Source organism: Nyctereutes procyonoides, unplaced genomic scaffold, assembly GCF_905146905.1.
Source record: "Nyctereutes procyonoides isolate TBG_1078 unplaced genomic scaffold, NYPRO_anot_genome, whole genome shotgun sequence".
Lineage (NCBI taxonomy): Eukaryota > Metazoa > Chordata > Mammalia > Carnivora > Canidae > Nyctereutes > Nyctereutes procyonoides.
This window is the reverse complement of record NW_026575021.1, coordinates 7,431,968-7,458,393: the sequence shown is the minus strand read 5'-3', so window position 1 is coordinate 7,458,393 and position 26,426 is coordinate 7,431,968. Positions and strand designations below refer to the sequence as shown.

At 45.9% G+C, this 26,426-nt stretch overlaps 1 protein-coding gene across 1 annotated transcript; it reads left to right on the top strand.

Annotated features, from left to right (window-relative positions):
• Positions 1-1,779: 1,779 nt before the first annotated feature.
• Positions 1,780-26,247, top strand: TMEM165 (transmembrane protein 165). The gene is made up of 6 exons (XM_055341274.1): positions 1,780-2,223; positions 12,709-12,934; positions 20,396-20,571; positions 21,111-21,293; positions 24,326-24,431; positions 25,278-26,247. Exons 1-6 carry the CDS (start codon positions 1,999-2,001, stop codon positions 25,352-25,354), a joined length of 993 nt encoding a protein of 330 aa, XP_055197249.1. The 5' UTR covers positions 1,780-1,998; the 3' UTR covers positions 25,355-26,247.
• The last annotated feature ends 179 nt before the right edge of the window (positions 26,248-26,426 follow it).

The following is a 26,426-nucleotide window of genomic DNA, read 5'->3' as shown; positions in this document are numbered from 1 at the left end:
TAAACAGCTTTGCTGCCTTAGCCCTGAGCCACCTCACATGCAACAGCCAGTGCCTTGGCATAATCCATTAACTTCATTGCCTTGGCTCAATGGGAATTTGGCCAGGAGCACTTCCTGTTAAGAGTTCTGGAGGGTGGGTGGCCCACCCCAGAAAATAAGCCCAGCACTTTCCAGTAATCAGGGACACATGGCTAATTTTGCCACCTTTATTTACCCTTCCACTTCAGCCATCAGGCTGAGTCACTAGACTCCCTTTGGGGTACCTCTCAAGCACAGAGAAGGAGAGGATGTTAGAGGCCGGATAGTTTGGACTTCTGGGCTACCTATGACTGGTTTGTCAGGGCTCAAGCATCTGCACGCTAGGGATGAAGTGGGAGGCACAACATTTGTACCCCAAACCGTGGAGGAGGCATCCTGGCTGCTTCTACAACAAGCGAGGCACACATGAGCTATGTAGTAGCGGGAAGCCAGGGGGAACGAATTCTCTAAGAGGCTGTTGGAGGAAGACTTCTGAGAGGTCAGGCCTGAGCAGGTTTTAGAAACAGGAGTAGGAGTTTACAGTAGTGGAATGGAGGAAGGTAATTACAGACGGGAGGAGCAGCACCCACCGCAGCTTTACCACCTGACAACACAAAGTAGTATCTTCAGGGAACTCAAAGTAGGTTTGCTCGTTTTGCCACAGATTGTTTTGGTGGATTCATTTCTCGTCCCACTATTCAAGAGAGAACTTCCATCGCTCTTCACAAAGTACGGCTTGAATCACTGTACGTGCATATATATATGCTAAATAGATACTGCTTGGCATGCGATTAGCACTTCTCTTAGTCGGAGTTCTGGTAACTCAATAGCTCAACTGCTTTTTTTTTTTTTTTTTTTTATAGAAGATGTACAACTCCTTTGAAGCCCAACCAATGATCATCCTTTCCTGTTTTCTGCTCTTGCCCGCCGCAATGCCCATCTTTCAAAAGTCCTGAACATTCAATTTTCTTTCTTTTGTTTTTAAGATTATTTTTAGAGAGAGAGAGAGAGAGAGAGAGAGAGAGGGAGGGAGGGAGAGGGAGCGAGCGAGCTGGGGAGGGGGCAGGGCGGGCGGGGGCGAAGGGAGCAGAGAGAGGCCCCCACGCAGCGTGGAGCGTCACGCGAGGCTGGATCTCAGGGCCCTGGGGTCAGGACCTGAGCGTAAAGCACGCTGGAGGCTTATCCTGAGCCGCGGGCGCCCTGGGCAGCCGGCTGCAAGGGCCAGACACGCCCGGGAGCGGCCGAGGACCGGCGCTGTACGAAGCCTCCCCGATGGAAAGGCTGCCGAGGGCTTCCGGCCTGCGGATACCTCGTGGGCGGACAAACGGGGCGTAAAGCCAGCCTGGCGGGTTTCCGGCCGTGCCCTCCCGGCCCGCTGCAGAGGCGCGCTCGCCGCGGCCGGCCCCGTAGGCACAGCGCGGTCGGCCGGCCGGCAGGGCGGACGCGGCCAGGTGTGGCGGTGCCCGCCGCGAGCGCCACGTAGCCCGGCCGCGCCGACGGGCCGGCCCCCTGGGACCCGCCGCGGGCAGCCGGGCCGCGCGGACGCCGCGGAGGGAGGCCCCGCGTGGGGCGCGAGGGGGCGGCGAGGCGCGGAGCGTCACGCGGCCGGGGCCTCCCGGGCGCGCGGGGCCCAATGGGAGCAGGGCGCGGGCCGCACCTCAACCTGCCCGGTGACGTCACGACGCCGCGGCGGACGCCGGGCCAATGGGAGGCCGTCACGGGCAGGGGCGGGGCCCCGAGGACCGGGGCCGGGCGGCGCCCAGACAGTTGGCGGAGTCCTGAGGCCGCGCCGCGGGAGCGGGGGAGGGCCGCGCGGACGCCGGCCTGCGCTGAGCCTCTCGCCGGGCCTCGCCGCTTCCCGCATGCTGCCGGCTGCTCGCTAAGCGGCGGCGGCGACGCGTGAGGGGCGCACGGCGGCGGCGGCTCCGGCGCCCGCACTTCCTCCTGCGGCGCCGGTGCGTGGCGGTGGCGGCCGGCGGGATGGCGGCGGCGGCGGCGGCGGCGGCGGCGGCCCGGGGGAGTGGCCGCGCATCTGCGGCGCGGCTGCCTCTGCTCCTGCTGCTCGCGCTGCTCTGGGCCCCGAGCGGCGGCCGCGCAGCCCCCGACGGAGACCTCAACCACCGGAACAAGGAACCGCCGGCGCCCGCCCAGCAGCTGCAGCCGCAGCCCGCGGCGGCGCAGGGCCCCGAGCCCGCCCGGGCCGAGGTGAGCAGGACGGGCCGGGGGCCGGGGGCGGCGGCGGAGGGCGCTTCCCCGGGGGGGGAGGGGGGGCGCCGGGATGCCGCGGACGCGCCCCGGGGAGCGGCCGACGCAGCTGCCGGGGACCACGTTTTAACCGAGGACAGTGGGCGGCGCCCCGTGTTCCCCGCGGACAGCAGCGTCGGGCGTGGCGTGGCTGGGCCCGCTCGCCCCTCGCTCACCGCTTCCCCGCGTGCGGCTTTGCGGGCCCGTGCGTGGGCCACACGTGCCCGGGTCGCGAGGCGTGACTCTCACTCAAGAGCGTGCTCCGGCTCGCGGGAGGGCTGAGCGCCGCGGCGGGTGGGATGCCGGAGCCGGGTCGGGCGCGCCCCCTGCGCTCTCGGTCTGACGACGTCCTGAGTTAGGTGCACAGAGTCGCTCCGTCACTCGAACGCGGAACCCCGGCGGGCGTCTTCGCATGCCTTGCGGGTACCGGGGAAGCTGTCCCCTCCTTTCCAGGGAGGACCCTGAATGGAGGCCTCGGTGGGAGAGGTTTGGCGCCCAGCCTCCCCGCCCCCCAGGCCTCCACTCCCGCCCAGGCTGCAGGTAGACCGTCGCCACCTGACTCATGCTTCTGAAATTGAAATCTGTTTTACTTCTCGGAAATCCTCAGGGGGGTGCCCCGGCCTACTGCCTTGAGCCCATCCTCTCGCAGGATGTTGAGATTTCTTCCCGATTTGGCCCCAAGTCAGCCTCCAGGCTTTTTAGACGCCACTCCCTTGCTCATACGCAATATCCAAACCACTCGGACTGGAGAGGTGCCATGTGCCCTGCGGCTAGTCTCCCCAGCAGACAGCCTCCCTAAAAAGGCTTTGGTGGGCTTGGGGCCCACGGGTCAGAACCGCACCCATCTTTCTTTTCTTTTTTCTTTTTTCTTTTTTTTTTAATATTTATTCATGAGAGACGCACAGAGAGAGAGGCAGAGACACAGGCAGAGGGAGAAGCAGGCTCCATGCAGGGAGCCCAATGTGGGACTCGATCCTGGGTCTCCAGGGTTATGCCCTGGGCCGAAGGCGGCGCCAAACCTCTAAGCCACCAGGGCTGCCCTTTTTTTTTTTTTAATTTTTTTTTTTTTTAAGATTTCATTTGTTTATTCATGAGAGACAGAGAGAGAGAGGCAGCACACCCATCTTTCAAGAACCAGCAGATCCCTCCTCTCTGAAGACTTCCCTAAAACTTCGTGGTAATTTCTCTCTCGCCTGTCGCTCCTGGGCTCAGCTGCCCCTCTAGCTATTTCCACTTCTGAAGTTGAACTGAAATGCTGATTCGTGAAATGTATTCTTAGTGTTTATCTTCTGGCCCTCTGTCATTTAAACTCATTATCTATCATTAACTCAATTTTCAATCGCAGTTACTGTGGGTTAAGTAACTCTGTGAGTGAGAGAGAGATTTTGAATGTAACATTCCAGGCCTTTCATCAGAGTTTTAGTCCTATAGTGATTTTTGAGATATAAATAGTGGTAGGTGTGGTTATTAATAATACCCTCCTAGACAGGAAAAAGGTCTAGCCTTGTAAAATAAAGGCAGCAGTGTGTAGTGACTGTATTTAGGTGGTCTTAAGGATCCTTGCCTGTAAAACTGGAGATGGGACAGGAAGGGACAGGCACAGTATAATATGATTTTTGTCTTTGATATTTTGAAATGCAGTTGACCCTTGTACAATGGGTTTGAAGTGCATGGGTCCACTTATACGTGGATTTTTTTTTTTCAGCGAAGTACTGTAAATGTGTTTTCTTTATGATTTTACCATTTTCTTTTTGCTAGCTTATTTTATTATGAGAACACAGTATGTGGTACATATAAGACAAAATATGTTGCTCAATATCTGTGTATGTTATCAATAAGCCTTCCTGTCAGCAGTAGGCTATTAATAGTTAAGTTTTGGGGGACCCCAAAGTCCTATGCAGTTTAACCACTGTGCAGGGGCTCCATGCACCTAACCCTTCACTGTTCAAGGGTCAGCTGGTGGTTCTTTTAAGAGTAATTTATTCTAAATTATTCTATATTGTCGTAGAATCTAAGTCTCTTGTTTTAATTATATTTTCACCTAACATTTTGATACAGTTCTGGTTTTTTTCTCTGCAGTACTATAGCATGGTGGAAGAGATTTTTCTTTCATGTTTTCTAAACCATGTAATATAAGTTTGCTTTGCTTTTTTTATTGAGTTGGTAGAGGTAAGATATGGTCAGAGTTCAGTTTAATAACTGGATAAGCAAGGGCTGAACATTGCTGGATATCTGGATGTTGCAACCGATTTGCTTTGCAGCTGCATCCAGTAGATCTTATTAAAGGGTAGGATATTTAAATTTACTTTTCTCATGCCACTGTGTGAGAGTGGACTTCTGAAAATGGAGAGGGAAGAGTCTCTCCTTCACCATCCTGGTAGACATTCACGTGTAAGATGCAAAATGTTATATTTCAGGGTGCTTTGAAGCAAGACAACTGAACTTCTGACAGGGCTTTCTACACTGGGTTGGTTTGTTTTCCTATAATCAGGTAAAAGGAAGTTGGGGGAGTTCACGCTCTACTTTGAGTTACAAATAAATTACCAATAAACCCCAGTGTACAAACCCATGGAAAGAGTAGTTGTTGACCGCTTGGATCCTTTCATTTATGCAGTTTATGCTTCTAGTGACTTTTTTTTTTTTTCTTATTCCTTCCCTGAGCGGAGCATGTAATACAAGAAGCAATAAGTCCATTTAGTTGGGGGAGATCAGACAGATTTAATAAAAGTGGTTTATAATTTGCTGCATATTCTGGAAGTCCAAAGAACTGCTCTGGTTGCATAGCATGGTTGATAAAGCCACAAAAGCCTATTACCTCACCCAATACAAATTCTTGTTATTTTACTTCTGCTTTACTGTTTCTTGGCATTTCTTTTATTTATTATCTTTGAACTGTGAGAAGGCCTTCCGTGCAGTATTTTAAACTTTTTTTCCATTTTCATGAGGTTGCACTCCTGCTCCATCCAGCCCGGCCTTGCAATTCTAGCCCTTTTAAAAGGAGCAAAGAGAGAGAGGTTCTTCGGTGATTCCTGTCTTACTCATGATTGCTGTGTCAGAATGAAGTGATTATGATTACTGAGTTTATTTGGTGGTATTCTCCCATCAAAGAAATTAAAAAAAAAAATCGGTGAGGCTAAATACATTGAGTACATTTCAAGTCTCTATTTATGAATACATTACAACACAGTATCATTTATAAAAATAAAGTTAAACTTATTAAAACAAGATGTATTTATAAAAATCTTTTAAATATATAGTATTCTAATATGAACTCATAATAGAAAATAAAATACTAGCAAATTTACATTTGCTAACCATTTACAAATAAAAAGACTTTTATTTTTACAAATAAAAAGACAAATTTATAATAAAATACAATCTTATCTTTTAATAGTCTCTTATTTTTTATTTTCTTAAAGATTTTATTTAGAGAGACTGTGCGGGCAAGGGAAGAGGCAGAGGGAGAGGGAGAGAGAGCATTTCAAGCAGATTCCCTGCTGAGCCTGGAGCCAGACACAGGGTGGATCTTGGGACCCTGAGACCATCACCTGAGCCGAAATCAAGAGTCAGTTGCTTAACTGACTGGACCACCCAGGGAACCCTTCCAGTCTCTTAAAACCGGGTTTATCCGTGGTGTCAGTCACACATATATTTTTATGCACATTTCCCACCTTGTGGGAAAGGTAAAGTAATGGGGAGGGGACAGTTCAAAGCTAACTCTAAGCATTTTCCTCTAGATTCCTTTATCTCCAAGTAATTTCACCTCTTGTATGATGACTTGTTGAGCGGCTTTATTGCTGTTTTCTTGCAGGGAGACCTGTCCTTTTCCGGGTAGCTGGCCGTAGCTCCTGTTTTGCAGGAGCATCTGCATCTTCTCTGGCTCGTGGCGGCTGCCTGGCTGGGATTCCCACGCAGGTGTCATTCAGGTCACTGCCGCCAGGTGCCCATCTGAACTCTAGGGCTCTTGTTTGCCTTGTTGGCATTTTCATCCTTCTCCTGAAGATCATGAAAGCCCAGAGGAATACTTTCTAAAATGAGGGACTTTTCCCCTCCACCATTTTTCAATTTGGAACTAATTTTATGAGTAAAGATGTTTTATTCAGCAATTTTTTTTTTCTTTAAATGAGCCCTGCTCTCAAGATGTAAATACTTTGTACCTGAAACCCACCATTTCAAATTAAAATACTGAAATGGTGGTATTTGCACGAAGGAGCACTGGTGTTTCATGACTGATAACACTGTGTCGCTGGATGGTGGGATACTGGACTTTCTAGCCCCTGCCCGTGGCCTGCCTGTGACATCTACACTTTCTGACTTTCTCCACACGTGGGACGTGACCGCCATCCTCTCTGTGCGTCTCCCCTGTGACCCTGTGCCTGTCCTCTTCCCACCTCCACTACTTCCCCCCTCCTCAGGGTCTTTATTCAATACTCGCTTTCTGTCTGCTGACACATGCCCGTAGACTTAGACTTCTCCTTTTTGGGAAAGATGGGAAAAAGACCATTAATTTAACTACTTGACTGTATTTGTTCCTATTCTTCAGTTTTATAGACCAGATTTCTAACTAGGGAAGGAGCTGCTCTTTCACTTCAGTTTAGTCTTCCAGTGTCTGGCTTCAGTCCCTATCTTTTCATTGAAATTCTGGGTTTGAAGGATTCCTACAACCTACCTACTCGCTACGCCCTGGGGTCTTTTTCAGATCTCATTTCACACTGTTCACCCTCCTTTAAGAACCCTACCCCATCTTGGCTGGATGACCCTCTGTCTTAGTAAGCTTACACCTCTCCTCTTCTGTTAAGTGGAGATAACAGCTCTCAGGTTGTTGAGTAGCAGGGTAAACCGTATACGTAAAAGTATACTTGGCGGCTAGTTAGTAGCTCAGCGAATGGTGCCTTCCCTGACTTGACCATCTGCGGTGCTGTCCTGCCTGGCACTCTGAATATCCACGATGGGTTGTGTTCTGTTTATCCCCTATGTCCCCCTTCCCTAGGTAAAGACCTTCTCTAGGGCTTATTCTTTTTCCACTTAATCCCATCCCCCTTTCCTTTGAAAATCTCATCTACTTGCAGAGCATCTGGCTGATGGCCTCTTGGAAACCTTCACTTGAAATGCTTTTTACGGCCTCACAGTGAACTGTCTGGAACCTTATCTTTTTTCCTCTTGCCCACATACTTTGTAGGAATATAAATAATTCTCTCAGTAAACTCAGCAGAAAACCTTACTATCATCTTTGATCCCTGCATCCCCCTCCTCAGCTTTTTAAAGTCCTCTTGATAATCTTTCCTTTCCATCCTGTGCAGTTTTCCCTTCTTTAAATTGTCTTCAACATTGGTCTTACTTAATGCAGCCGCCCTCCTCATTAATCGGTCCAGTGGGTGGCCTTCTCTACTTTCTACCCTGATCTATTAGTCATATTTGTGGCTTCTCAGAAACTTTAAGGGCTTCTTGCTTGCCTCTGAGCTGGTCTAACTAAACACAGGATTTTCAGTCTGCGTTCAATTTATCTTTCTCATCTTACCCCAGCCATTCATCTGAAGGTTTACTCCCTGTTCTCTGAGCATGCCTGTAACCTTTCAAATAGTCCTGGGAATGAGCTAAGGGCACATACCCCGATGCATCTTGAAGTTAGTCACTCTGTGAGTGACTGGTACCAAATCCTGCTGTGGCTTCAGGGAGGCTGATGAAATGAATTTCAGGGTCACCCCCCGCTACACCCCTGTGGGCCAAAGGTTGCCCCACAGGTTGTTAATTCCTCCATACTTCCACGTAGTGAGTAAGTACAGAGCCCTTACTTTCTGGTTGGACCTGCCTGTGTGGCCAGTTATATCCTTCAAGGAATTAGTTCTCCATAAGCAGAGCAAGAGATTGGATCAAGAAATTTTTGAAGCAGTGGACAACAGGTGTCTGTCGTGTGCATGAGAAGTACAGAGAATGTAGAGTGAAAAAGTATGTCTCTTCTTCCTCCTATATTCTAGTTCAGGGGTCAGCAAACTGCATTTTACTGCTGGCTCTTTGTTTTTATAAATAAAGTCTTTTATTAGTACAGAGCCATGCCCATTCATTAAAGTATTATCTGTGGCTGTACTCAAGCTATAGCATATGAGTTGGGTAGTTATTTGAAGAGACCATGTGGCCCATGAGGCTAAATATTTATGCTTTAAGAAAAAGTTTGTGGACCCCTGTTCTAGTCATTGTGGTTTCTTCCCTGTAAACACACAGGGCTAAGATTTGGCATGCATTAACAACTGTAGTAAACTATATACCTACCTCCTATATGCATAATATGTGCTTTTTTTCCAATTTAAAAATACCTTACTGACTTTTCTTCATTGGCATAAATAAAACGTAATTTTTACTTACCTTTTAAAATACATTCTGAGACATGGAGCGACCATCTGTGTAACCAGTTCCCTGTTGATGGACATTTAGTTGTCTTTTATTATTACAGATGATAATATTACAGTTATAGATGTTACTAATACAAAAAGGTTAAATCCTTGAGTGTTCCTACCTTAAACTTTGTTTCAGTCATGTATCTGCCATGACTGGTATGCATTCACTTTCACTTGAAGATAGTAGGATCATTGGACTGGAGTCATTGGGGTAGGCCTTGCTTCTGAGGTTCTGTGTAAGTTGGAACTTGAGCAATCAAGGTAAATAATGAAAAGGTGGTAGGAAGGGGCAGTAGGACTGCATGATTGAAGGCTTGTGGTTACCAAGAGCTCCCCAGGCCCTTATGTTGCACTGCTCAGAACTATAGCCCTGAGCCATGTGGTGCTTCTTAGGCACTTGAAATGTGTCTAGTCCAAATGGAGATGTGCATGAGATGTGTGTGTTAAGTAGACAGATGCCAGTGTGAAAAAACCGCTGTGTTTCCAGAGTAGTATTTTGGATGTATCAGGTCAAATAAGATATTATTAAAAATAATTTCGTCTGCTTTTACTTTTTAAAATGGGGCAACAGAGAATTTAAATTACGTGGCCTGCATTATTTTTTACTGGACAGCACTGCTCTGGCTCATCCTTCAATATGGAATCTGAGGCTCGTTGTTAATCAGTGAGTTAACATGACAAACTTACTTTTACAAAGATTAAACTGGTCGTGTTGTGGTGTGCTATGGTAACTCTTTATAACCGAGTGCTCCCGGTGTGCTAGGCATCACCCTCACAGCTTTATATGTAGTTGCCATTTAATCTTCACGGTGACCGTGTCTGTGGAGCTACTACTCTTACCGGGCAGCTTGAGTCACAGGGAGGTAAACTTCCGGGCCCCAGGGCAACCGGTAACTGGTAATGCCTTGGCTCGGGTCCAGGCAGCCTGATACCAGAGCCACGTATTAAACTGCAGGTCACCCTGAAGGTGAGTTAGAAAAAAAGGAGATGCTCCTGCTCCTGCGCAGTGAGCACTTAGGCATTTGACAGCAAATGAATAGAGGCTGATCGTTTCCTGGCTCTGTTATTAGCATTTTAAGTTTTAAATTGATCTCTGTAATACTTGGTGGCTTTAGCTTTAAGTTCTTGTCACAACGGTGGTTGGTGTTTTAACACTATCTTTTTGGATATTCCAGATCAGCCTTATGTATAATAAAAGTTGCAAGTCGGTTTTCCTGTGTTCTGTATATAGCAAGTTCTTAAGAATATGTAGTTTTTTGTTTTATTGTCCTCATAAGGCAAGTTTTATTTTGTCCTTATTTCACAGAAAAACAGAGAGGCTAAGTAATGTGGCTGGGGTTTTATGGCTGCGAATTATAAAGCCACAGGAATATGTAGTTTTGATCACTGTTGTGTTTTTAGAAGTAAGCATTTCTGTTTTTTCTTTTTCTTTTTTTTTATGATTTTATTTATTTATTTGACAGCGCACAAATGGGGGATCAGCAGGCAGAGGGAGAAGAAGCAGGCTCCCTGCTGAACAGAGAGCCTGATGCAGGATTCCATCCCAGGACCCCAACCAAGATCATGACTGAGCCCCCCAGGCACCCCAAAAGTTATTTTTTTACCCTATCAAATATCACATGTGTTCTTGGGGTGGTTTTTTTTTTTTCTCTTTTTTTATGTCTTAGGTTTGTAGAGATTCATAGACTTTAAAAATTAATTACAGATGGGCTGTTAGGATTGGAGATGTTTAGAAGGGATTTATCTAGTCCACAGTTTCTCAGCCTGGGAACTACTGACATGTTGGAGAGATCATTTTTGTTGTGGGGGTTGGGGGTTGTCCTGTGCATTATGTCCCATCCATAGCAGCATCTGTGGCTTCCACCTGCCACATGCCAGTAGTTCCCCTTGAGCTGTGACAACCAAAGTGTCCCTGGACATGACCGAAAGACCCCTGAGAGACAAAGTGGCCCAGTTGCAGACATCGTGCACTCCCTGTGTGAGGAGGGTCTCTGGAACACTCTGCTGTGAGGAGGGAGCTTGCAGCTTCACCAGCCATCCAGTTCAGCCTCCCCGGGCTCTCTCCCCTGGGGCAGAAATCTTTTCTCTGCGGTAAACTGAAACTGGCCTCCTAAGCCTCCTCCTGTGGCTGTTTCGTTTCGTTCTCCCTCTTTGCTCCCCAGCAGAGATGCAGACCGGCAGACTGACTGACTTCTGCAGGCATGGAAGGTGAGCCCCAGTCCTTCCTAGTCCCTAATTTGATTGTTTTAGAACCGTGTTGGCAAGCTGGGTTTTTTTTTGATGGACCAGATAGTATTTTAGGTTTTTAAGGTCTCTGTTGCATAATTTTCCCTTCCTTCTTTCATCCCTCCCCATTCCAGTCCCTCTTTCTTTTTTTTGCAATCCCTTAAAAATGTTAAAATAAACATTCTTACATGAGTTTCAGGTGTACAGCGTGGTGATGCGACAACTCTCTCCGTTCTGCTCCCTCTGGAGTGTGGCTACTGCTGTCACTGCACGCCTACAGTCCCACTGACTGCATTCCCTGCGCTGTGCTTTCATCCCCGTGATTTATTCCAGAACTGGAAGCCTGTAGCTCCCACTCCCCTTCACCCATTTTGCCCATCACCTTACCCACATCGCTCTGGCAGCCATCAGTTCTCTGTAATTCTGAGCTTGCTCTGCCTTTATCTCTTTGTTTATTCATTTGTTTTGTTATTTTAGATTTCACATACGAGTGAAACCATCCGTAATTGTCTTTTTCTGATTTCACTTAGCATAATAGCCTCTCGGTCCATCCGTGTTGTTGCACATGGCAAAAATCACATCTTTTCTATGGTTGAGTAATATTCCAGTGTGTGCATGCGTGTGCACGCGCGTGTGTGTGCATACACACTATGTTATATCTTTATCCATCCTTCTATTGATGGATACTCAGGTTGCTTCCCGATTTGGCTATTATAAATAATGGTGCAATAAACATAGGAGTGCATATATCTTTTCTAATTAGTGTTTTTGTTTTCTTTGGGTAAATACCCAGTAGTGGCATTACTGGATCATAGGGTAGTTCTATTTTTAAGTTTTTGAGGAACCGCCATGCGGTTTTCCACAGTGGTTGTACCAGTTTGCATTCCCACCAGGTTCACGAGGGTTTCTTTTTCTCCACATCCTCACCAACACTTGTTGTCTCTTATCTTTTTGATTCTAGCCATCCTGACAGATTTAAGGTGATATACCTCATTATGGTTTTTTTTTTTTTTTTTTAATTTATGATAGTCACGCAGAGAGAGAGAGAGGCAGAGACATAGGCAGAGGGAGAAGCAGGCTCCATGCACCGGGAGCCCGATGTGGGATTCGATCCCGGGTCTCCAGGATCGCGCCCTGAGCCAAAGGCAGGCGCCAAACCGCTGCGCCACCCAGGGATCCCTCATTATGGTTTTAATTTGCATTTCCCTGATGATTAGTGATGTGGAGCATATTTCCATGTGTCTGTTGGCTATTTGGATAACTGTTCAGATCCTCTGCCCATTTTTAATCAGATTATTGAGGTTTCTTGGTGTGGTATAAATTCTTTATATATTTTTATATCCTCATATGTACTAAACCTCATCTTAGCCAGAGCCATTTCTTGCTCTAGCCTGTTGAGAGCTTTCTGGATTCTGTTTTGTCCTATAAAATGTTAAAGGGATTTCTCTCAGGTTTCTGTTAGTTGAACGTTTGATAAATGTACCTGGCTCTCCTCCACTCAAGGTACAAATAAAAATTTGAATGAGATGTATCTAAGAATCTCAAATCACAAATATGCAGAAAATAAGGTAGTTTCAATATGTGGCTATTGCTGGTCTCTATTTCTTTTTAAAAAATTATTTTGTAGAATTATACTTGGACCTGCCTTGTAGCATCCATCGGTTGGAGGTTTGGGTCATTACAAATGGCTTTCAAGAATCCTTAGACAGTAAGTCAGTCCAGTGACCACAACAGAAAGACTTTAATTCACATTCAAAAATAAAAGAATTTTAAGTAATGATTTTTTCCCCAAAACTAGCTGATACATATGTATGTTTTTTTATTTCAGAAAGGATTTACACCAGCTGCCCCGGTTCATAGCAATAAAGAAGATCCAGCTACCCAAACGAATTTGGGATTTATCCATGCATTTGTTGCTGCTATATCAGTTATCATTGTATCTGAACTGGGTGATAAGACATTTTTTATAGCAGCCATCATGGCAATGCGCTACAACCGTCTGACTGTGTTGGCTGGGGCCATGCTTGCCTTGGGCCTAATGACGTGCTTATCAGGTGAGTGTGTTTTTTCCTCTTAATGACATTATTGAATTAAGGAGAAAGCATGGTGCAGGGCATTGAGTCATTGACTCATTCAGCTGGTTAGGTGCACTTGGGTTGACAGCATTCCAGAATTTAGTCAAGAGAAAATGGTGTCAGTTACATAAATTACTAAAAACCATGTGGTACTTTTAAAATTGACTTTTTCAGTGTTTCACAGCCAAGGTCTGCACTCCTCATTTATTCACAAGTTTTTTTTATCCTGGCTTTGGCTGTGTGTACCCTGGCTTTTTTCTTTTCAGTCCAGATAAGCTTATAGCTGATTATATCCTAGAAATAGGACTCAAGTCACAACAGAGGATTGCGGATCGAAGGACATTTCAAGGACATGTTGGAACACAAGAACTGTCGAAGGACATTTGGTAATCAGGAACTGAGGAGTCACTTTAGGTTTGTTGTGTTTGATTAAGCTATTCTTACCCATTCTAGTAAAGGGATGAATTGTTCTTAGATTTCCAGTTTGTGTTACTCTTGCATGGGCTTCAGTTTTTCAAAGAATTAGACCATGAGAAAGTAAACTTAACACTAAATAGTGAAGCATGGTTGAGTCTCTGGTTCAGAAGCCACCCCAAGCCACCGAGCTGGGTGGAAAACCGTGACCTTGCCCCTGAGAGTCAGACTTGGGTTGGAACCTGACTGCTGTGTAGTGGCCTACTGGTAAGTTCCTTCACCTGTGAGCCTCACGTCCCCGTCTGTGGAATGGGCATGTTAAGAATGCCTGCCTCGCCCATGGGACTGTGGCCTGTGTGTCAGGTGCTCAGTCCTACCCCCTCCACCTCTCAGACCTTGCAGGCCTCTCACGGAAGCTGCTCCTTCAAGTATGGCACAGGTTCTCCTAATGGCTGCTTGGACGCCTATTAAAGTTTACGTCGTTTTAAATCTGTCATAAATAAATATTTTACTGATTAAAATAACTTGACTACTTTTCACATTTTAGGAGTTCATTTTAGCTTTATTCATATTTTCTAATAAACAACTTTTTCTTCAAAAGTACATTTTGATAGAGGAAATAGGAAGAGTGGAGCGAGTTGTTGGTGAAGTCCTGTGTTTAGAATGAGTTTGAATGATACCAGAGAATTTTGTTTTTGAAGCTTTTGGCTTTGAGGGGAACTGGAAAGCTGGCCTTTCTGCCGGTCCCCACCTCAGAACCTGGTGCTCTGGGTCCTCACCGCTCCCCGAAGTTATGGGTTCCTTTTCCGCAGCTGAGGGCCGACTGAGTGCCCGCCCTGCCCGCCCTCGCCCACCTGCCACTGGGGCTGCTGCTGGGTGCTTTCTCCCTGGCGCTGCCGGAAATAGGCCGGAGCCGTGGTCTGCCCACCTTCTCCTTGGGTTTCCAGAACCCTTTGGAAAAACTGTGTACCCTCTTTCACGTGGAAGGTATTAAAAACTTTTTTTTACCATAGTTTAAGGAGTCGCAGAGATCTAATTTTTGGCATATCGTGTTAAATAGAACTGTTAAGGTAGTCTTTTAAAATATATCAGGGGGGATCTAAATACCTTTAGCAATTTGATAACCACTGTCACCTTTGTTCCTTTAAAAATACCTGAATAAACTCTTCCTTAACATTTGGGCATTGACATTGTTCTTTCTTCCCCTTTAATTGGAGAGAGAGAGAGAGAGAGAGAGAGAGAGAGAGAGAGAGGCAGAGGCACAGGCAGAGGGAGAAGCAGGCTCCATGCAGGGAGCCTGATGTGGGACTCAATCCTGGGTCTCCAGGATCGCACCCTGGGCTGAAGGCAGCTTTAAACCACTGAGCCACCTGGGCTGCCTTCCCCTTTAATTCTTTTTCTTTCCTTTCCTCATATAATTTTACCCTAAAGTTGATAACTTTCTCCTTCAAAATCTTTTACGGCTTTTGTTCCTTCAGATTTAGCTTGTTCAACATTGTCATTTACCTGCAGCACAAAAATGCATATCACTTGAAAATTTTTTTAAAGATTTATTTATTTTAGAGAGAGAGTGCATGTATGAGGGGAGAGAGAGGGAGAGAGAATCTCAAGCAGAAGCCCTGCTGACTGTGGAGCCATACGCAGGGCTTGATCTCATGACCCTGAGATCACGACCTGAGCCAAAATCAAGAGTCGGAATGCTTAATCAACCGAACCACCCAAGTGCCCCATATTTTATTTTTCTTTATAAATTGAGTTTAAAAAGATACTGATGATTTTTCCTTTAAGTCTCCAATGTTAGTATTTTTACAGATTAAGTCATGGTTATTAATAGTACACAGTTGATAAAAGCAAAATATATCACAAACCAAAAACATTTATATATATTTAGCTAATACATCACACTACCTGAAACATTTTTAAAAGTTTGGAAGTGCATCTCTTAAATGATAGAACTGTTTTTTGTTTTTTTTTTTCATTTATTTATTTATTTTATTTATTTTTAAGTAGGCTCCATGCCCAGCATGGAGCCCGATGTGGGGCTTGTACTTATCCCTGGGGTTGAGAACTGAGCTGAGATGGAGAGTCAGATGCTTAACTGACAGCCACCTACGTGCCCCAGAAGTGTGCTTTTTACATTAGTTCATGTGAAGTAAGGTTGATCCTGCAGTCTAATCTTTATTTATTTTTAATAATAGAGGTAAAGGTGGAGAAGTTTTATTCACATAAATAAGTAGATAGTAAGGAATTTTGTTGTAACTATGATACTCCGTTCATTGGACTCCTGAGTTTTAAGCTAAAATGATATACTAGTCTGTCATCAAAAATGTTTTTTAATGGTTTACCAGCTGAAAAATTAATAACGCTAAATAAGATTTGAAATACTGTTGATTTTGTTGAAAGCAGAGAATTGGAAGCCATCAAGTATACCAAAAAGTTTCTCTGAAATTTATCAAATGACTGTTCTTACGCGTTACTCCTTTACTTAGAAGGACCGTGTTTAACTGGCTCTGTTTAGAACTGATTGAGAATATTGGGATACTGTTCATTTCATTGTACTTTTGCCAGTAAAGGATTTTTGTTTAAAAATCGTATCACATCACATCTTTTCAGTACATTTTCGGCAGCACTTGGCGCTGCAGATTTAGCTCACTCCATTTGTGGAAGAATGCCTGCCACCCTCCCTGATTGCCGCAGCAGTTCTAGGAGGCTCCTAGTAAATCCTCCGAGTCAGGCTGGCTTTCTGTCAGAAATCATCTGACTTGGTTTTTGAATTTAGGTGAACATGACCTATACGTCCCCATGACAACCATCTGCTTTGGCATTCCTCTGAAGGGGGTGATGGGTGGCTGGATTAGGCAGGGCAGCTGCTTTGAGAGTGGCTGGAGGATGAAAGAAGACCCCTCAGGCTTTAGGATTTCCTTTGATGCTCTCTCTGTCTTGGGGGAAATGCATTTGTTTACGCTGGTTGGGGAGAGAAAAGAGGCCCAATCTCTCAGTGAAAACTCACTCCTGCCAACGCCAAAAAACCCCGTTTCTCATGCCGTGACCATCAGTTCCAAGGAACGTAATGCCATTATTTCTGATGTCAGGACCTTAGCAGAAACTTGCCTAAGCCGGGGCAGGCCCGAAGCCCCGCGTCTGGTTTATGACGCCTTGACTGAGGACACCGGTCTTTTAGACGGCCTCTGCTGCCCGAGGATGTATATGCTCATCCTGTGAGGGAAACGCGCCACAGAAAGCCCAGGTAAAAGGCATCCTTGTAAAGGGAGCAGAAGGCAGCCGGAGAAGGGACGTGAGGAAGGGGAGCCTGCTTGACTCCTTAGCGTCGTCGAGCACGTTTGCAGGCAGAGGAGTCCCTTAGGAAGGAGCACCTATGCAACTTCAGCATCAGGAAATAGATTGCTCTCCGAAGTTTCACCCGCCTCCCCCTGTGAAGTCTTTGCATCCTGGGAGCAGCTTGGTCCCAGGGTGGAGGTCGTGCACTTGTGGGTCTCGAGTCTTCTGTTCGCTGGTGGAGGGCTCGGCTGCCCGCGGGGATGCTGGCCCTCGGTACCCCTGGGCTTCGTTACCGCTGCCCTTCACCCCCACGCTGCCCTTCTCCCATTTCACTCTTTCTCCACCTGCAATCTGATGTCTGCTTCTGGCACTTTTGGAAAGATCACTTCAGTGATCGGCTTCCTCTCTAGATTTCAGGTTCATTTCAGCGAGCCCCACAGACCACATTCACGGCCATTTCCACCTTTTTATTCTCTTGGCTTCTATGACGCTGTGTGTCTATAGTTCGATTTCTGTCCCTCCTGGAGAAAATTTCACGTCACCAAAGATTCATATGCCCCACACTTTTATCCCATTTTCCCCCCTTCACACTAATGTCCTTTCGCTGAGCTTCTCAGTGAATCCCACATCTCTCTCTTCACCCCTTGTGAGTTTTCTTGGAATCTCAACATTGCCAAGATGTAGAAGGACCAGTACCTTTGTAGCTCTGTTCTGACCAGTTGCAAAGCCCTCACTTATGGAGAAGTAACATCTCACTGTGCCCAGAGCAAAAGTGCTTGGATGTCTGAGGCAACATTTCCAAACATTTCCAGAAAATAGAGGGACAGTAACCTGGAGAAGAAAAATTATAAAGCCACGTAGTTTTTTGCTCCTTGTAGAGGTGTCAGGCAGAAAAGATGGCATGGGAGGTGTCTGTAAGTATCCGTATCTGAAGATAGAAGGGAAACTGAATTTAGGAGACTTAGGATTGCTAGATTCCATTTTTAAATTTTAAAACCTTTTATGGAAAATATTTTACATTTACAAAGTGGCAAAAATAAAATAGTGCAAAGAACACCTGTATACTTTTTATCTAGATTCACTGTTAACATTTTACCTCACTTGCTTCAGTGTTTGTGAACTGTCTGTCCAGCTGTATCCAAATAAAATTGTGCACGTGTATGTACATAAGTGATTTATGGGTTTATAGATACATGTAGTGTATACATGCTGTATCTATAGATACATAATGCATGTACATATACACATATATGTATACACACACATGGACACTTGATAGGAGCTTTACCATCCTTGTTTTAGTGTTTTTTTTTTTTAAGATTTTATTTATTTATTTATTCATGAGAGAGAGAGAGAGAGAGAGAGAGAGAGAGAGAGAGGAGGCAGGCGCAGAGACACAGGCAGAGGGAGAAGCAGGCTCCATGCAGGGAGCCTGACCTGGGACTCAATCCCAGGTCTCCAGGATCAGGCCTTGGGCTGAAAGCGGCGCTAAACCGCCGAGCCACCTGGGCTGCCCCCCCTGTTTTAGTTTTGTCAGTGGACCTGACACCTTCTCTGGCAGCTCTTCCCCTCCCGTAGAGAAGCGAGTCCAGGTCAGGTATTACATCTGGTTCTTTTTAGTCTCTTAATCTGGAATTTCTGCATCCTTTTCTTGTGTTTTACAATGTTAACATTTTTTAAAGATTCCAGCCCCCCACCCCCGCCCTTTTTAATGGATCACTCCTCATTTTGTGTTTGTCTGCTCTTACCTCGTGATTAGATTAACATCGTGCATTCTTGACCAGAATACTGTATAGGTGTTTGTCCCTTTGAGAGTGTCACGTCTGATAGAATAGGACGTCCATCTGTCCCTCACTGATGTCAAGATTTCTCTTGTATATGGTCTTTGTCTCTTTCCCTGCAACTAATATGCAGTCTTTAGGGAGAGTCTTTAGGACAATATAAATACTCTGTCCCCATGTTTAGAATGGATGATCCTCATGTGATCTCCGCGTTCCCTTGGTGGCTTCCCCACAGTGGCGCTCGGGGTCTCATGCCCCATCCTTGTTCCCCACGGGCCCTGATGTGCTGCACTAATAAGAGCTCTCCTTCCCATCCCATTGGCTGGTCTATGTATTGTCAGTATAAACTGAGCGATTTATTTTTTCAGTGGGTTTTAGTTACTTAACTATATTGCTTCAATTGTCCCAGATTTGGCTGGAGGGCGCCCTTGCAAGCTGGCTCCTGGTCCTTGTGTCGTTCTCCTGTCATCATTTTTGCTCTGGCTTACTTTCCAGTCTAACAAGATAGTGCAGGTTCATCTTGTATCCTGAGTGCCGAGCCCTGGAATTAGCCGTTTTCCTGACGAGCCTTTTAGGGGGAAATGCTATTAGAAACCAAGGTCTGTGTGTAGAGTGGACTCGTTACTGAGATGTCTTTGCTTCGTTGGCCTTTTCAGTAGAGAGAGCTAGAAAATACATGTCTGTGTCGTGTGTGCATATGCAGATTTGCAGATATACATATTCATACATGCAATTAAAACATACGTGTATACATAAGCATAGATTTGATGTATTTCTAACCATGATTTTAAAAACTTCAATTTTGTAATACAGTGAACTGGGAACATTTTACCTATGTGGTTGTACATTTGATGTTCAGGCAGATTTTAAGTGCTGTGTCCATTTTATTAAAAGAGCATGTTAAATGAAGAGTAGTTGCATTTATTATGTATGTGGAATCATCCTCTGGCCCTTCCATAGCTTTTAAATTTTTAACACTGCACTGATAATACTAGTGTAATTTATGTTCCACAGTTAGGATTTGGAATCTAGATATGGTTCCAAGTATAGTTTTTTGTATGAGTTACACATTTGTCCTCTTTTTTTTTAATGATAGGAAAGAATGAGTAATTTTTTTTTTAGAATGAGTAAATTTGAATAAATTTTAAAGCAGAGTAAGTTTGAGTCTGTCATAAATGTTATTTTAATATATGCATAGGAATTATTTTCTTTTACAAGATACACTTAAAATAGGAGCAGAGTTTGGGTCATACCTATCATTTGAGAATCTTGTCATGATTGTTTACTTATAGAAGTTTATAATTTAAAGATTTGTGATAAAGTATCACTTACATATGAACGTGGTATAGCTTCCAAGTTGTAAGACCTCAGGATCTTTAGAGGGCGTCAAAGTTAACTTTCTACCTGAAGTTCTGTGCCCGGCATGACATGTGGCAAGCCAGGCCCTGGCTGAACGTGTCTGGAGAGGAGTTCATTATCTTCCTGTGGAACACATGCCGTCTTCATCTGGACCATTGGTTTCATTGTGTTAGGCCACTGGCTTGATCCAAGGTTCCAACATTGGTAGAGGGAAAGAAGTGGAATTATTTAAGGTTATTATGTGTTAGACTAGCTTCTTATGTAAAGATTAGCTTCGAGGAGTCTTCAGAACAATGTTTTTTTCCTTTTTTTTTTTTTAAGATTTATTTATTTTAGAGCGAATGAGTGCGCTTGAATTGGGGAGGAGCAGAGGGAGAGAGATAATCTGAAGCAGACTCTGCAGTGAGCATGGAACGGGATGCAGGGCTTGATCCCAGGACCCTGAGATCATGACCCAAGGCGAAATCAAGAGCCTCCCCCTCCACCGACTGAGCCACCAAGGCATCCCGAGAACAATGTTAAATTATGATTTCTAAAGTTAACTGTTCTGTTGCTTGGTTTGCGATATGTGCTAAGTAACAGCACATACTGTTGCATTTTCTTCCAGTTTTGTTCGGCTATGCCACCACAGTCATCCCCAGGGTGTATACATACTATGTTTCAACTGCATTATTTGCCATTTTTGGCATTAGAATGCTTCGAGAAGGCTTGAAGATGAGTCCAGATGAAGGTCAAGAGGAACTGGAAGAAGTTCAAGCGGAGTTAAAGAAAAAAGATGAAGAAGTAAGTCATGGCAGCGTTAGATACTGGGACCAGAGAAGCACCCAGCTAAGAGCCAGCACTCCGGAGCTCGTGGGCGGTGCACCCTCTCTGTGTCACGGGTGTGGGCTACACAAAAGGAGCTTGTGCCGGGTTTGCCTCCTAGAGCTGCCTGTGATGGGACCCGGGGTGAGGTGGCCGGGAGGGAGGGACACTGGGCTGATGCTGACCTCCGGGGATCAGGCTCCTCAGTCAGGGATTAGGAGCTCCCGCAAAGCAGGAACCATAGTTTATATTTGACATGTTTTCTCCCGCAGCATTTAGGATAGTAAGTGAGCAGTAAATACTGATTTATTTGTTGCGGAAGAATGGAAGAATCGAGAACATAGCGCTTGTTGTTGTGTGAGGTGGTTCAAAAGAAAAGTGTGAGGTCATGTAATTTTAGTTTCTTGGAGCAAATTCCAGAGGATATAAACCCTTTTTAAAAGAAAGATTAAGTGATTTTGTACTATTTTGATTTGTTTCCTGGGGTTAATGTCACGCTCGCTCTCTTTTTAATTTAGTTTCAACGAACCAAACTCTTAAATGGACCAGGCGATGTTGAAACGGGTGCCAGCACAGCGATACCTCAGAAAAGATGGCTGCATTTTATCTCCCCCATCTTTGTCCAAGCTCTTACATTAACGTTCTTAGCAGAATGGGGTGATCGCTCACAACTAACTACGATTGTTTTGGCAGCTAGAGAGGTGGGTAATACTTGAGAAGCAGCTGCTTCTGTGTCCGTGACGCTTAAGCACGGCAGTGTTACTTTGCTCCACAGGACCCTGGGCCGAGGGCCTGCTTCACATGCCAGACGACGTTAGACCTGAACATCCTGGTTCTCTTTAAGATGGCCCATCTCCGGTTTCGACAGTCAGATGGCATTCTGCGTCCCAGCGGAATTGCCATCTTTGGGCTTCTCCCTGACTCTCTTCCTTCAGTTTTGCCACAATGATACTGTGGCCGTTGTCCTGACTTGGTTTTCTGTGTGTTTTCTTAGAACTTTAGCGTTGCACAGGTTACGTTACAAACTGTCATTTGGTGGAACATTAAACAGCCCAACTGTCCAGCACATGAGAAATTAGTTCGTTTATTTACCAATTTCTATGTACCCCTGGGAATACTCAGTCCTCGGTGAACAGAAACCTCAGGACTTCAGATGGTCACAGTGCCTATCTCTGGGTAGCGCGGTTACAGTTGACTTGTTCCCGTATGTCCATTTTCGCTCCTCTTAGACCTGGAATGCTAAGGCCTAGGATAGTAAGCTAGAAGTTTCCGGTCACTCTGTCCTCTCCTTTGTTTGAAAGATACAGAACCTGAGGTGCAGACACTGGGTATCTTATCCAAAGCCAAGCTAGTTGGTAACCGGGGGCAAGGACTAGAGGCTGGAGCTCTCTCCCTTCGAACATTTTCTTGTGTATCTTGTTCGTGGCTGTCAAATGTCACCTATTTAAAGGAGAGCTTTGCGGGGGGTGGGGGGGTGGGTTGTTTTTTTAGAATGTTAATCTTTTGAGAAAGATTAGTTTCCCGTGGGGCGTCTTATGGCTCACGCAGGAAGGTGAGCCGAGGAGATGGTGGCGGAAAGCAGTGCTGCGGTTACTTCGCGGCTCTCCTTGAGCGTAGCCGACACCGTAACTGTGTCTTTTTTGTATGTTAGGTTGCGTCGGTTTTCAGTCCAGCGGTAGGATTCAGATAACACGCTCCATCTGAGTTAGTCCTTAGCCCCCGGGAGACGCCTGCCGTGAAGGAGCAAGTTCCTGAACACAGGCCCCAGTTTCAAACAAGAGTTGAGGGCCGGGCCGGACGGCTGGGCCGGGGGCTGCTTTGTCGGACAAGCATCGAAACTGCTGTATGGAAAATAATGGAAGTCAGGTTTTCACTCGGGCCCTGTATTTTAACACTTTCCTTGAAAATGCCACCGTGGTGGCCGTGCCCTACGTCTCTCTTGATTTCTGGCCTTTTTTACTGGCTTTCGGGTTGCCAGGGTTGGGACCTGGAAGTACGGGACCTTTCGATGGTGGGGTGGCTGTGCAGGGTGCTGATCGGATGGCAGAGGTCCTGGCGTCTGGCCTGCTGCCGCCCGCGTGGGGCAGTGCCTCGTGAAGGGCCCCTCGTCGGCCTGCACGTGCCCCCACAGCCCCGCGGGCAGAAGTGCCGGCCGTCCTGACGTGTCTTGCCAGTCTTTTGTATAAACCGTGCCGAAGCGCGTTGGCTTTAGTTTGAACGTCATTCCTGCTTCCAACACAGGGTCCTTTGAGAGGTTAATGAGGGCCCCGAGTTGGTTGACGGCGCTGCGTGTGTCCCCCCCCCCCCCAGCAGGACCCCACTCCCCCAGGGCTCCCCCTCAGGGCCCCGCCTCCCGGCCCCTGGTTGCTGGGACCTCCGCCCTGCCCTTCTCCCAGCCCAATTCCGGGAGCTGCTGGCCAGTAGGCAGGCAGGGGGGTTTGCTCTTGTAAGAGTGTCACCTCTTCCTCACTTCCGCCTCTCTTCTGGGTGCCCCCCACCCCACCTCGAAGTGGCCCCTCTGCCTCAGCCACCCCTTTAGGGCTGCTTTCCTTTGGCCGCCTTCTCAGGTCCTTCGGCTGCTTTCCTCACCGCAGAACTCAACGGGCTCCTGAACCTGTTGGGGAACCACTTTTAACTCCTGTCCACACCCGCTAACCTTGCTTCACTCCTCCCACTGAAGTCCTGTTGGTATAATCCTCACCCAGAGAACCATGGGCAGAACTAGGGGTGTCGTGCCTGTACTTTCTCTTCCCTAACACCTAGCTCTCACTCATCACTAAGGCCCATCAACTACACCACCTCAGTTTCTCACATCTGCCCACTTTTCTGTGCCTCCAGGCTTCCACCCCAATCCAGGCAGTAGCCTCCCCCGTTGACCACCTTGCCTTTAATCTTGTTCCCTTCCCTTCCAGTTCATTCTCTTCTGGGCCTGGCCAGCTAAAAACCAACCAGTGTCGTAAGCCTAAATTCTAAGCTGATAGATCGGGTCCTTTGCGAGCTGACCTGGACCTCTACCAGGTTTTGTTAGATGGTCACATATTCCGCAGGTCTTACTGGTGGCCTGTTGCCTTCTAGTGTGTTCTCTCCCCCACACAACAAAGTCAAATCTTCCTGTTCTGCAGGCCTGCCTTTTTTTTTTTAAGATTTTATTTATTCATGAGAGACACACACAGAGAGAGAGGCAGAGACACAGGCAGAGGGAGAAGCAGGCTCCATGCAGGGAGCCCGACATGGGACTCGGTCCCAGGCCTCCAGGTCAGGCCCTGGGCTGAAGGCGGCGCCAGACCACCGAGCTACCTGGGCTGCCCAGGGCTTGCTCTTCTGGGAAACCTTCACTGGTCTTCCCCACCGGAGGCACCTCCACTTTGCTGTGGTAGCAAGCGTTTACTGGAGGACTACTGTGTCCCTGGCGCAGAGTTAAAGCACGGAGGGTGAGGACGCGGTGAAGGGAGGCGGAGTACGCCCGAGGCGAGGTCTGGGTGGAGTCTCCTCAGCACTTGTCCCTTGAGAGCTAAATACCACCTGTGGGTGGAGCGCGCCAACGGCTTTTGAGCTTAGACATTTTTCTTCTACTTTCAGCTCTTCCTAGCTAGAACACGTTCCATAGATTACACACTTGGGTTTTCAGAGCTCGGTAGGCTTTGTTGTTGTTGACCTCCATTTGCAGTGGCTAATAGTTCTCAGGTAACGCTTCAACTGCTTTTAAATTAACGGTAGTTATACTTGCTTCTAGGACCCGTATGGTGTAGCAGTGGGTGGCACGGTGGGCCACTGCTTATGCACTGGATTGGCAGTGATCGGAGGAAGAATGATCGCACAAAAAATCTCTGTCAGGACTGGTAAGTCTTTGGTTTTGTATTTTTATTTTTAAAATTTTACTATTTCTTAAAGTAGGCTCCACACTCACCTGGGAGCCCAACACGGGGCTTGACCTCACTACCTGATGCTTGAGCCATACAGGTGCCCCTTTTGTTTTTTAAATTACAAAGAAAATACCATTTGTTTTACCTCTTAGAATTACTAAGAGATGAGAGAAAGAGGAGTTGGTTCCAAATTTTTACTTCTGGAGTTCGCTCTGTCTCTACAACAAACGGTGACCTCTTGGAGTTCTAGGTCATTGCCTTTGCCGTTGCAAACATGGACTGTTTTTCACATACATAGATGCTGGTAAAATACAAATTCATCTAAAAGCCTTACTGGATTTATTGTCGCTTTCTATCGGTATATTTAAGTAAAAAAAATCAAGTTGGAAATAAAACTTCTTGGCCTTAAAAGTATGTCTTACAAGATTGGGATTCATAGGTGGAGACCACTTACAGATTCCCCTGAAAAGCTCCTGTGTAGCTGGGAGGCTCTAAAAATGCAATAAAAAAATCTCTTTGCTTGTTGGAGGTTGTTGAACGTTCCTTTTAATAACGGAGTTTTTTAAGAGGAGTTGGGGTTCCACTGTTGCTTGTCAGCATGGTCTCAGTTTTAACACAATTGTCATTTCTGGAAACCGCGCTGGAGCAGCACTGGGTTACTCCTGCCCAGTCAGGCATAGGAAGTATACTGCTGTAGAAGTGGGGTTTGGGTGTTTCTAATGATTTATTTTCACGGTTAGTTCACCAGATTAGAATAGTGGGCAACAGCTCCCTCATAGAGGAATTTTGCCTTATTTCACTTTTTCTTCTCTTCTCTTACAGTGACAATCATAGGAGGCATCGTATTTTTGGCATTTGCATTTTCTGCACTGTTTATAAGTCCCGATTCTGGTTTTTAACAAGCCGTTCATTTGTATTTCGTTTAAGATAGGTAACTCTTATGTTTATGTACATAGTGTACATTATAACTAAAAGTGACAGAAAAGACTGTATTTTGTAGCATTGATTTGTGAGTTTGACCTATTTAAATGAAAGTATTATGTCAAAAAAAAATCATTGATTCTATTTGCAACATGGATTTTTAAAAGAAACCTGACCTCTAAGTGTGGATTTTTTTCTTCAGTACAATTATGTTAATAATATGGTCACTTTCTCTTTTAGTGTTTGTGGGTTTTTAGGTGGGAGACGGTATACACAGAACCACTGTGCAATGAGGTCTACCCTTGGTTTTCTTTCAGCACTGACCATATTCTCTCCTGGATCACTGAGGTGTTTTATGATATTTGCCTTAAACTTTTCCTTGGGAGGAATGAATTTTAGCTTTTAAAATACTTCCTTACGGGCAGCCCCGGTGGCTTAGCGCCGCCTTTAGCTCAGGGCCTGATCCTGGAGACCCGGGATTGAGTCCCACGTCGGGCTCCCTGCATGGAGCCTGCTTCTCCCTCTGCCTTTGTCTCTGCCTCTCTCTGTCTCTCTCACGAGTAAAATAAAAAAAAAAAAAAAATACTTCCTTAAGCCAGAAAGCAGTGTAATCACAAGCCTTTTAAAAATTTGTTCTTTTTTCTTTTTTAAGGTAACATATTACTGTAACAGGATGAGAACTGTTTGCCAGGTCCATTCTTTTTTTTTTTTTTTTAAAATTGGGTGAGAAACCCAATATGAAAACAGTCAATATTTGACAATGTGGAATTACTAAATTACAAGAGAATACTATGAGTGTATTCATATTTTTTCTATACTGAATAAACAATGTAACATAGATACAGTGTAAATAAAAGCCATATGACCAGAGCTTGTTTTCCCTTGTGTGTTATATAAGTGAGTCTGTAACAATAATTGATCAAAGCAGTATTAACAGTTATAGACCAGCTTCTAAAGTTGATGTTACAAAAGCAGGAGCGAAGCCTCTGAAGCCTCTTCTAAAGCGCTGTCTCACTTTAATCCTCATACAGCTCTGGGACACATTAGGTT

Coding starts and splice junctions, on each gene's coding strand:
- TMEM165 (XM_055341274.1), top strand. CDS start 1,999: ATGGCGGCGGCGGCGGCGGCGGCGGCGGCGGCCCGGGGGAGTGGCCGC. Junction 12,935..20,395: donor CCTAATGACGTGCTTATCAG/GTGAGTGTGTTT, acceptor ATTTTCTTCCAG/TTTTGTTCGGCTATGCCACC. Junction 21,294..24,325: donor TTGTTTTGGCAGCTAGAGAG/GTGGGTAATACT, acceptor ACTTGCTTCTAG/GACCCGTATGGTGTAGCAGT.